This window comes from Schistocerca gregaria, chromosome 8 (genome assembly GCF_023897955.1).
Source record: "Schistocerca gregaria isolate iqSchGreg1 chromosome 8, iqSchGreg1.2, whole genome shotgun sequence".
Taxonomy (NCBI): domain Eukaryota; kingdom Metazoa; phylum Arthropoda; class Insecta; order Orthoptera; family Acrididae; genus Schistocerca; species Schistocerca gregaria.
The window spans coordinates 507,476,712-507,488,943 of record NC_064927.1 but is presented as its reverse complement, the minus strand read 5'-3'; the positions used below and the strand labels follow the sequence as shown (position 1 = coordinate 507,488,943).

General features: G+C 44.8%; 1 protein-coding gene across 1 annotated transcript in view; it reads left to right on the top strand.

Annotated features, from left to right (window-relative positions):
* The window catches only part of LOC126283972 (glucose dehydrogenase [FAD, quinone]-like), a 113,259-nt gene that overhangs the window by 67,233 nt on the left and 33,794 nt on the right, over positions 1 to 12,232 (top strand). Inside the window, exons 2-3 of the mRNA XM_049982431.1 lie at positions 2,688 to 3,037; positions 8,398 to 8,606. Of these exons, the coding sequence (XP_049838388.1) occupies positions 2,688 to 3,037; positions 8,398 to 8,606 (559 nt within the window). The remainder of the gene's footprint in view (positions 1 to 2,687; positions 3,038 to 8,397; positions 8,607 to 12,232) is intronic.

Sequence of the window (12,232 nt, the reverse complement as noted above, 5' to 3'; positions counted from 1 at the left end):
TTACTCTCTTTTTGTGCACAACTGCGCCTTCCAGTGCATTCCCTGGTCCCTGTATTTGTTTTCTTGCCTTTTCCTGTAGTTCTTATGATTCATGTCTCCGTGTCCCTCTAAGGAACCGCAGTTTCGGAGTGGTTACCACGTCCAAAGTCTACGTGTCACTGCTGTTTGCTGATCGTATTTTTCCTTTTCAGAGACATCAGAGGTTCGTTTTGAAAACCCTGTATACTTTGCCAAAGCCAATTTTACTCTTCTGTTCATATCTTTTGATGTCCACCTACGTGTTCACTTCAACGACCCAGAACACAAACAGCAAACTGTTTCCTGACTTCAGCGTTGATTTTGCACTTCTTTTATACCGTATTTGAATGTCTGTCACGCTCTGCGGCAGATCGCGGGCCATTTGGTTAGAGACATCTACTTTTTAACAATTTTTTCATAATGTGGGGCCACAATCATAATATATTTCTTTAAAGTCAGTACCGTCATTACACTGTGCTTTACTTGCAGTGTTACATTTACACCATCATGGTTTCAGTTTTAAAGTGCCATTATCAAGTGTTTCAATGTTATTCAGTGCCTATGATGGCATACTGTCGTGTTTAAAATACACTATTAGACACATTGACCCTTAGACAATGTGCCTAATAGTGTATTTTAAACACGACAGTATGCCATCATATGCACTCAATAACATTGAAAGACTTGATAATGGCACTTTAAAGCCGAAATCATGATCGTGTAAATGTAACACTGAAAATAAATAAGTCTAATGGCAGTATTGACTTCAAAGAAACATCTCTCTTTAGTCAGTATAGGTAACCAAGACTATGCAAGGGGACAACCTAAAAACGTCGTGAGTTGTGGCGCTACGCCCCTTTTTAAACACCAGGATAAGCTATGGCACTGAACACTTTCAGTCGTAAGTGGAAAGTACTAAATCTTGTCCTTAACATACTTCTTTTTCAGCGGCGCGCCACGACGAAAATTGAATTAACTCAAAGGATTGTTTTGATTAACTTTCTGCAAGTTCGCAAGCTGAGACAGACGAAGATTCAGTTTTGTGCGTATCAAACATTTATGAAAAGTTCTTGGCTTTTCCTAAAAATGTCCAACATTCCTGCTGGCAACTCTTAATATACCGGTTGGTGCCCCACTTCAATATTCAGTGACCTTCCAAACACAGATCGTTGGCTCGCTTTAATATTCAGTGACCTTCCAAGTTCATCAATGAAATTCGGTTCTCAAATCAATGACCACATGACGATGACATGTTTTTCTCTACGATATTGCATCATATCAACATGCTTGAGAGAGAAACAAATCAACTTTCGTAGTTATCTATGTATATTTTCAAATAAGAAATTATCCACTGACACACATGCTCTTAGCATCAAGTTTACACAAGATCTCATTTTATGCATGGCATTTTTCCGTTTCCAACATAGCTCTCCATTATTACAAAACATTTCAGCAATTATTTTCATTCATTAATTTGATTTACGTCAAAGCCGATAACACGCGCCGCACAGACATACATTACTAGACTCACAATATTAAATTCAAAATCACCGGAACAAATGAATCGTACTATGGCGACGAGCGCAAAGGACATGTAAACAGCTGTTTATTTACTCATAGTCCTAAGAAATGGGTATAAACGGACATAACAACGTTACCTTTAGAGTTTCGACATAATGCTCAGTACATGCGTCGTGTTTTCTGTAAAATTTCGTATAGCAGAAGATACAAGTAAAGCAACACGTCTCAATGTAACCATAACTAGAAACATCTTACGAATTTTTGCACTTGTACTGTACTGAAGCCTAATTGATGACATCACAATTTGTCTTATCGAAAATACCGGCAATGTTTAAGTAGTTTCGTATATGTAAGGGGTTTAATAAATCTAGTATAAACAGACGTAGCTTAAAGATGTGCTTTCAACCAGTTTTCATCAATTGCGACTTTTCTTCGAATAGTAGTACGATCGTTATCATACTGCTACTATAAGTTGAACGCTTTATTTGTCGTTATTAACAATCGTCTGTATTGATTGTTTTTACGAAAACTAGAGTCTACTTTGAACGTGTGTATATACAACTTGCTGTTCTTTTCGTAACTGTAGTCTAGAATGTATATGTTAAACTCAACTAGTACGCAAATACTTGCTCAGCTGCAGCATTTATTTAGATCACCTCGTAAAGCTTGCAACGTCATTTCGTTTTAGGAATCATAGTAGTACCATGCACAAACTTCCTGCCGCAGCCATGTTGCCTCACCAAATGATAGGCTTGAGTAAAAGAGGCGCCTTTGCCAGCCTAGTAATGTATGTCTGTGACACGCCGGCAGTATCTTCTCCCGGCCGACGGTGTTCCCGCGGAGGGCAACAGCGGCCAGCTCGGGGTGACTGGTGGCGTACGGGAAGATGTTGCGGACTGCAGGTTGTGCGGCCTCTCCCCTGCATGTAGCGGATTACAAACACAACACTGAGTACACAACTGAAACGTATTTACTTACAGCCACAATGGTTAACACTAATGCTATTCACGACAGGTCATCATACCGGTGTAATATTGACTCGCCTGTCAGCTGAGCGGTAGGACGTGTTGTAAATGTGTGGGCCTTCGTGTCACACCACCAGCTGGGTTCGGACGGACGCGGTGAGAGCTTCTGGACTGTGTTCGCAGCGATGCCGCAGCTGGCGAGGTTCCGCGCGCGGCCGCTGCTGCTGCTGGCGCTGGCGCTGGTGGTGTGGAGTGGCGATCGGTCGGCTGCCGCGGCGGACAGGCCGTCCATCCTGGAGTCGGCGTTTCACATCCTGGGGGACCTGGTGCAGCAGGCGCAGACCGAGCCGCGGGACACGGCGGACGCGGGCATGCTGGCCGAGTACGACTTCGTGGTGGTAGGGGCGGGCACCGGCGGCTGCACACTGGCCAGCCGCCTCAGCGAGGTGCCCGACTGGAACGTGCTGCTGCTGGAGGCCGGCCGCGAGGAGAACTTCGTCATGGACGTCCCCATCCTGGCCAGCTTCCTGCAGGTCCGTGGCCGCTGTGTGGCGAACACTGTCACCTGTCGTCACCAGTTGCGACATCACCTACCAGACGATGCGTCTCGGCAACCTGAGTCGTGACTCACTTCACGGACTGTGCCGAGGCGAGGCGACTGCCAACCTGTCATATAGCCCGCTGCTGCGTGGGCCAAGGAAACGATTTGTCCTAGATCAAGAAAATGCTTAAGATAGACAGCATTTAAAAACATTTTGTTTATAACAACGGTGATCGAGCTAAGTGGCTGTGGATTAAATTACTAGAAGAAATATAGCAATCAGCCACTTTCGGAGTCTGTCTCTTCAAAGTGTCATATTTGTAGCAACAGAGTGTTTCACAATTCATGTTACAGAGGCTGCAGTGGGAACTTAGTAAATGAAGTTCTACATGGGAACTCGTGTTCAGGGAACGTCATTGAATCACCAGTCTTATGACTGGTTCGATGCAGCCCGCCACGAGTTCCTCTCCTGTGCTAACCTCTTCATTTCAGAGTAGCACTTGCAACGTACGTCCTCAGTTATCTGCCGGATGTATTCCTATCTCTGTCTTCCTCTGTTTCCCTCTACAGCTTTCCTTAGTACCATGAAAGTCATTCCCTGAAGTCATCCTGTCCCTTCCCTTTGTCTGTTTTTTTTTTCCAAAGATTCCTTTCCCCTTCATTTCTGTGCAGAACCTCTTCAACATTCGTCTGTAGCACCACACCTTACGTGCTTCTTTTCGCTTGTGTTCTAGTTTCCCTACAATCCATGTTCCACTACCAAACAATTCTGTGCTCCAAACGTACATTCTCGGTAAGTTCTTCCTCAAATTAAGGCCAGTGTTAGATACTAGCAAACATCTCTTGGCCAGGAATGCGCTTTTTGCCAGTGCTAATCTGCTTTTGATGTCCTTCTTGCTCCGTCCGTTATTGTTTATTTTGCTGCCTAGGTAGTAAAATTCCTAAACCTCCTCTATTTCGAGACTATCAATCCTGATGTTAGGTCTCTCGTTTCTTCCATTTCTGCTACTGGTCATTACTATCGTCTTCCTGATACCTGCTCTCAAATCATATTCTGTACTCATTAGTCTGTTCAGCAGATCACGTAATTCTTCTTCACTTTCGCTCAGTATAGCAATGTCAGCAGCGAATCGTATCATCGGTATCCTTTCACACTGAATTTTAATTACACTCCTGAACCTTTGTTTTATTTTCATCATTGCTTCCTCGATGCAGAGATTTAACAGTAGGGTGAAAGACTACATCCCTGTCTTACACACTTTTCAATCCGAGCACTTCGTTCTTGGTCGTCCACTCTTATTATTCATTCTTGAGTCTTGCACATGTTGTGTATCACCCGTCTCTCCCTACAGCTTACCCTTCTTTTTCTCAGAATTTCCAGCATATTGCACCATTTTACATTGTCCAACCCTTTTCCCAGGTCGACAAATACTATGAACGTGTCTTGACTTTTCTTTAATCTTGCTTCCATTATCAACCGCTATGTCAGAGTTGCCTCTGATGCGTTTACCTTTCCTAAAGACAAACTAATCGCCATGTAACACATCCTCAGTCTTTTCCATTATTTTATGTTTTATCCTCGTCAGACGCTTGGATGCATGAGCTGTCAAGCTGATTGTATGAGAATTCTCGCACTTCTCAGATCCTACGGTCTTCGGAATTGTGTGGATGATATTTTTCCAAAAGTCAGACGATATGTTGCCACACTCATTCATTCTACACACCAACGTCAATAGTCGTTTAGTTGCGACTTCTCCCAACGATTTTAGAACTTCTGATGGAATATTTTCTATCTTTTCTGCCTTATTTGACCTTAAGGCCTCCAAAGTTCTCCTAAATTATGATTCTACTACTGAATTACCCGTCTCTTCTAAATCGACTTCTGTTTCTTCTTCTATCGTATCAGACAAATCTTCCCCTTAAAAAAGGCCTTCAATGAATTCTTTCCATCTATCCATTCTCTCCTCTATGTAATTCCCTTTTAATTTCACCGAACGTTATTTCGATTTTCCTGTATCCTAAGTCAGTCCTTCCGGCAGTCATTTCGTTTTCGATTTTCTCACACTTTTCAAGCAGCCATTTCGTCTTAGCTTCCCTGAACTTCCTATTGATTTCATTCCTCAGCGAGACTTTTAATTATGTATTCCTGACTTTCCTTGAGCGTTACTGTATTTCCTTGTTTCATCGATCAACTAAAGTATTTCTTCGCAGTTACCTTCTTTGAACCTGTGTTTTTCTTATACCTGCTGTGATATCCCTTTCTTGAGATGTCCATTCCTCTTCAACTGTACCGCCTACTGAGTTATTCGTTATTACTTTATCTATAGCCTTAGAGAACTTCAAGCGTATCTCGTCCTTCCCCAACACTTCCGTATCCCACTTCTTTGCGTATAGATTCTTCCTGTCTAATCTCTTAAACTTCAACCTGTTCCTCAATCCTGCTAAATTGTGATGTGGGTCTATATCTGCTCCTGGGTGCGCCTTACCATTCAGAATCTGATGTCAGAATCTCTGTCTTACCGTGATGTTGTCTAACTGAAATATCCGCACATTTTTCGGCCTTTTCCAAGTATCCCTTGTCCTTTTGTGATTCTTGAACACAGTATCCGCTATTACTGGCTGAAACTTGTTACTGAACTCAATTAGTCCCCTCTCATTCCTCGTGCCAAGCCCATTTTCTTCCACTCCCTCCCCTACAACTGCATTACAGTCTCTCATGACTATTAGATTTTCATCTCCCTTTACGCACGTTATTACCCTTTCAATATCCTCATATACTTCCACGTCGCCATGTATACCTGAGCTATCTGTGTCGATGTTGGTTTGCTGTGTCTTCTGATAAGAACAGCTCGATAACTGAACTGTTCAGAGTAACAGACTCCTACTCATAACGAATCCTCCTCCCGTTATACCACTTTCTGCTGCTGTTGATATTATCCTACACTCATCTGACCAGAAATCTTTGTCTTCTTTCATTTCACTTCAGTGGCGCCTACTATATTTAGACTGAGCTTTTGCATTCCCCTTTTCAGATTTTCTAGTTTCCCTACCACGTTCAAGCTTCAGAAATTCTCCGCCTAAATTATAGAACGTTATAGAATGTTATCCTTTCATTGGTTATTCAATCTTTTTCTCGCGGTCATCTCCCCTTTGGCAGTCCCAACCCCCCCTCCCCCTCCAGAAATCCGAATGGGGTCTATTCCGGAATCTTTTGCCAGTGCCGGCTCTTTTTTGTTTTTGTTTTGTTTTTGGTTTTTGTTTACAGGCCACATGTCCGGTGGATGCACGCTAGAGAGCGTCAAAGTTATAGGCCTCTGCGCCTGTAGATGTATTTATATACAGGGTGATTAAGTGTTTATGTTACAAACTTTCAAAAATGATGAACAACGGTAAATGTATGGATGTGAGGTAAGGGTCCCTGTAACGCAAACGAACGAGTTGAAAGTTAGACGCGAAAACCGTTGTGATACCTCTGACATATACCGTTAGCCTTTTTGCTACGATTAAATGGCATGTAAGTTTCAGAGTTGGTAGTATGGAGCAAAACAAGAAAATCATAGCAACAACCGTACCGATACAGGTATTCAACTGTCATAAGTATCAGAACAGTATTCGCTCACAACTTTCGACTCGTTCGTTTCCGGTACAGAGCCCCTTACCTCAGATGATAAATTTACTTGTCTCCATCACTCTAGAAAGTTTGTGGAATCACGCTGTATATACATACATTTACAGGCTCCGGCGTCGATAACTTTGACGCTCTCTTGCGTCGTTGCATGACGTTACCCGACATGGGTTTCTGTGTAAAACTTGATCTACTAAGTCCTCTCTACGACCTCTAGAAATGTGTAACATGAATCGTGAATCCTCCTGTACATACGATTCAGCGTAGCTCTGGAATTTTAACAAGCAAACTTTGTAAACATATGATTTACTAACTGGAAACAAATAGTATAAGGTTATGGCTTGCGCAAGCCCTGTTGGCATGAGGACAAGAAACCACGCGATACAAAAATAGTCGAGAAGACCGATTAATAATGTCAACTCTGTAATTTATGAAACCATTAAATGCTCACACTTGAGATACGTGTGTCCAAGCTGAGTACTGAATTTCACAGAACCTTCCAGAATGAAGTAATCGTTCGCGGAATCGTTAACCCACGACCTTCTGAGAAACAGGAATAAACCAGTAACAGGGTAAACGCTTACGGCAGCTGCAAATAAAAAGAAATCCCTTAGTTGTGAATGTTCATTTATACATGTGCAGAATGTGACTTGTAGTCGCCACGACCTTTCCGCGAGAGATACAAAGGAGCCAGCAGTATACTGACTGACTCATCCGGGGACATACGCTCTCGGAATTTTAACAGTAAACCACGCCGTTATGAACAGCGCCTCTCTCGCAATATCTGCCATTCAAGATGGATGAGCATCTCTATGCTTTCTCAATTACTAAACGAACCTATGACGAAGAGTGCTGCCGGTTTCCTCTATCAAGGGGGAGGAGATTAGTGTTTAACGTCCCGTCGACAACGAGGTCATTAGAGACGGAGCACAAGCTTGGATTAGGAAAGGATGGGGAAGGAAATCGGCCGTCCCCTTTCAAAGGAACCATTCCGGCGTTTGCCTGTAGCGATTTACGGAAATCACGGAAGGCCTAAATCTGGATGGCCGGACACAGGTTTGAACCATCGTACGTCAGTCCAATTTGCTAGCAACTGCACCATCTCGCTCGGTTTACTTCTTCCCTCCTCTATCAGCCCTGTCTGGGACGGGTCCCAGACTGACGAGGAAAACTCAGGTATCGGTCGAACTATGAATGTGTGGGCGACGTGACAAATGGTACAGGTACCTGCGTTTGGGACATTACGCTAGTGCCGGCTGCTGTGGCCGAGCGGTTCTAGGCGCTTCAATCCGGAACCGCGCTGCTGCTACGGTCGCAGGTTCGAATCCTGCCTCGGGCATGGATGTGTGTGATGTCCTTAGGTTAGTTAGGTTTCAGTAGTTGTAAGTTCTAGGGGACTGATGACCCCAGATGTTAAGTCCCATAGTGCTCAGAGCCATAACGTTGGTAGTCGCTATTAATGACGGCGGTGAATAACTGTTCGGCTGCAGCCATTTGTCCTGTTACACAGTTTTCAGTCCTACGGGCGCGCCCGGAATGACGATCGGGTGTCGTTGAGAGATTGATCTTCTGCCGGATGGGCGACACACAACGCGACTTTGGTCTTTACCTGATATTCGAGATGATGTGTGTTCCAGCTGTGTCTTACTGGTATTGTTGCTTGTCTGTCAAGGTGTCTGTGATTTGCTGCCGCGAAGTTCTCACGCAGTGTGCCGGTGTGGTTGCAGTTCACGGAAGCGAACTGGAAGTACAAGACGGAGCCGTCGCAGCAGGCGTGCCTGGGGCTGCGGAACCGCCAGTGCAACTTCCCGCGCGGCAAGGTGATGGGCGGCTCCAGCGTGCTCAACTACATGATCTACACCAGGGGCAACCGGCGTGACTACGATCACTGGGAGCGCCTCGGCAACACCGGCTGGGGCTGGGCCGACGTCCTGCCGTGAGTACGGCTGCCACTCTGCCACTCCGGGCCAGGGCGACTCGCTACTCCCCCCCACGTGTACAGGGTGTTACAAAAAGGTACGGCCAAACTTTCAGCAAACATTTCTCACACACAAATAAAGAAAAGGTCTTATGTGGACACGGGTCCGGAAACGCTTAATTTCCGTGTTAGAGCTCATTCTCGTTTCGTCAGTATGTACTGTACTTCCTCGATTCATCGCCAGTTGGCCTAGTTGAATGAAGGTAATGTTGACTTCGGTACTTGTGTCGACATGCGACTCATTGCTCTACAGTACTAGCATCAAGCACATCAGTACGTAGCATCAACATGTTAGTGTTCATCGAGAACGTGGCTTTGCAGTCAGTGCAATGTTTACAAATGCAGAGTTGGCAGATGCCCATCTGATGTATGGATTAGCACGGGGCAATAGCCGTGGCGTGGTACGTTAATATCGAGATAGATTTCCAGAACGAAGGTGTCCCGACAGGAAGACGTTCGCAGCAATTGATCGGCGTCTTAGGGAGCACGGAACATTCCAGCCTATGACTCGCGACTGGGGAAGACCTAGAACGACGAGGACACCTGCAATGGACGAGTCAATTCTTCGTGCAGTTGACGATAACCCTAATATCAGCGTCAGAGAAGTTGCTGATGTACAAGGTAACGTTGACCACGTCACTGTATGGAGAGTGCTACGGGAGAATCAGTTGTTTCCGTATCGTGTACAGCGTGTGCAGGCACTATCGGCACCTGATTGGCCTCCACGGGTACACGTCTGCGAATCGTTCATCCAACAATGTGTCAATCATCATTTCAGTGCAAATGTTCTCTTTACGGGTGAGGCTTCATTCCAAATTGCTCAAATCGCAAATTTTCGCAATCAATATGTGTGGGCTGACGAGAATCCGCACGCAATTGTCCAATCACGTCATCAACACAGATTTTCTACGAACGTTTAGACAGGCATTGTTGGTGATGTCTTGATTGGGCCCCATGTTATTCCACCTACGCTCAATGGAACACTTTATCATGATTTCATACGGGATACTCTACCTGTGCTGCTAGAACATGTACCTTTACAAGTACGACACAACATGTGGTTCATGCACGATGGAGCTCCCGCACATTTGAGTCGAAGTGTTCGTACGCTTCTGAACAACAGTTCGGTGACCGACGGATTGGTAGACGGGGACGAATTCCGTGGCCTCCACGCTCTCCTGGCCTCATCCTCTTGTCTTTCATTTACGGGGCATTTGAAAGCTCTTGTCTACTCAACCCCGGTACCAAATGTAGAGACTCTTCGTGCTCGTATTGTGGACGGCTGTGATACAATACGCCATTCTCCAGGGCTGCATCAGCGCATCAGGGATTCCATATGACGGAGGGTGGATGCATGTATCCTCGCTAACGGAGGACATTTTGAACATTTCCTGTAACAAAGTGTTTGCAGTCACGCTGGTACGTTCTGTTGCTGTGCGTTTCCGTTCCATGATTAATGTGATTTGAAGATAAGTAATAAAATGAGCTCTAACTTGGAAAGTAAGCGTTTCCGGACACATGTCCACATAATATATTTTCTTTCTTTGTGTGTGAGGAATGTTTCCTGAAAGTTTGCCTGTACCTTTTTGTAACACCCTGTATATGTTGCAAGCCACCACATGGTTTGTGGTGGAGACTACGTTTTGCACCCCTGTCACTTCCACCCTCCTCTGTTCCACCTGAGAAAGATGTGGAAAGAACGACTGTTGGTGATCTGCGTGGATTTGATCTCACTAACGCTGTCTTCATGGTCAGTCCGCGAGGTCCACATATGAAGATGCCATATACACTTGTTCTAAGAACTCACGCTCTAGGAGTTACAACAGTAAACCACTGCATTATGGCGCCCAACGCGCGTCTCTGAGCGTCTGCGACTGCATTTTCGAGATGCTTTCGTGTTTACGAGCCTGCGACGAGACGCGCTGTCATTCTTCGGATCATCTCCATGTCCCCTGCCAATCCCGTCTATCACACGTGCCGCACTGACAAACAATACTATAGTATCGCTCGACCGAATGTTTTGCAGGTTACTTCCTTCGCTTATTCACGATACTTCCTAAGGATTCTACCAATGAATTTCAGTCTGCCTTTTCTACAATTAGTTTTATGTGGTCTATCGACTTTTGACCCACGTACAAGAGCAACGGCGACCCAGCCGTTACCGTGCTCATTCGTGTCCTTGTTAGCGAGACTGAAGTTCAAAACTCCACCGCGAAACACCGACGGCCCGCGCAAGGTGACCTGGGCGCCTACGAAATCCTTGGTAGTAATAGAAATTTTTCTATTGGTTTAAAAACTATAAGACGCGAACACCTATTCCTCCTAAAATAACGCGGCATAACTAATTTGCAGAACAGCTGGAGAACAAAAGTCATTCAATACGCATACTCATAGGTCATTAATGTATGTGATTGCTTCCAGTTATTGTTCGGCAATAGTGCAATCACGCAACGACTGGCCTCGCCGCCTAATTTCACACGCAGTACGTTAGATTTCTTTATGTTGACTATCAGGTCGAAAATCCGTGCACCAATCATTAATCCTCTGCCTGTCTTCGTGCATTTCGATAGAATTTTCTAGCCATGTGTCTTCTCTATATATGTAAGAGCATCAGCACCATTCCTTCACAAATTAATGCATTTAACACGACACGCAAATGTTTACAATATATTCCACTGTGGTAAATATTTTTGCTAACTAGTTTCTTACATTCAAAGACGACTGACATATGAATAATCGGAGGATCATTCAGCAATACATTTTCATCATTACTGAGTCAATTACGCTCTACAGCTCAGAATTGTGCGACATTAATGGACACCAATAGAAGATATTACTGTCTGGAAATCTATATAGTGAGTAGGGTGTGCGGTTGGAGCCTGTGCAAAATGCAAACACAGAAAAGTAGCCTGTAAAATACGGGGTTGCGTCCCTTCTGGAGGACGAAGAAGACAAAGGAGAGCGTGGGGAACAGGAGTGAAGGCATCGCTTAAAAGTACCGTCTTCACTCCAGTCCCGAGTGTCGAACTTCCTCCCCCCAAGTAGCCGGTAGAGACCAGGGGGATGTTTACCGTCACCAACTTAACGACTGTCCAATGACCACCGAACGGCTACAAATCTCTTTGCCTTGACTGAGAAAGCTACGATGGCTACACTGTTGCTACCACAGCAGACGGCCAGGTGTTGTACTACTGACAAATTCCACGTGCACATTCACTCACTCATTCATACAGATGATAAAAGGAAATCTGGGAGCACAAACTGCAGGTCATGTACGTGACATTAGATGCTTACTGGAAAAATTGATACTTTAAAGTTATTGTGTACAGCTCAATGGGGACAAACACGAAGTACAAACCTAAATAACAAATCATTAACGGTGACAGTACGAAATACAATTTAAATAGTATGAAACGAACCTAACAGAGACGTTTCACTCGGAACACAGTTTCGCTTCGGAGGCATGCCCTCAGAAGGGTATAGCGGTCCGTAAACACGGCCGTACGTAAAGTCTCGTGGGGAACCCCCACACGCCTGTGCCGGTAAGGCGAATGAACGGGACAGGAAGTGCGAGGCGCCAATGA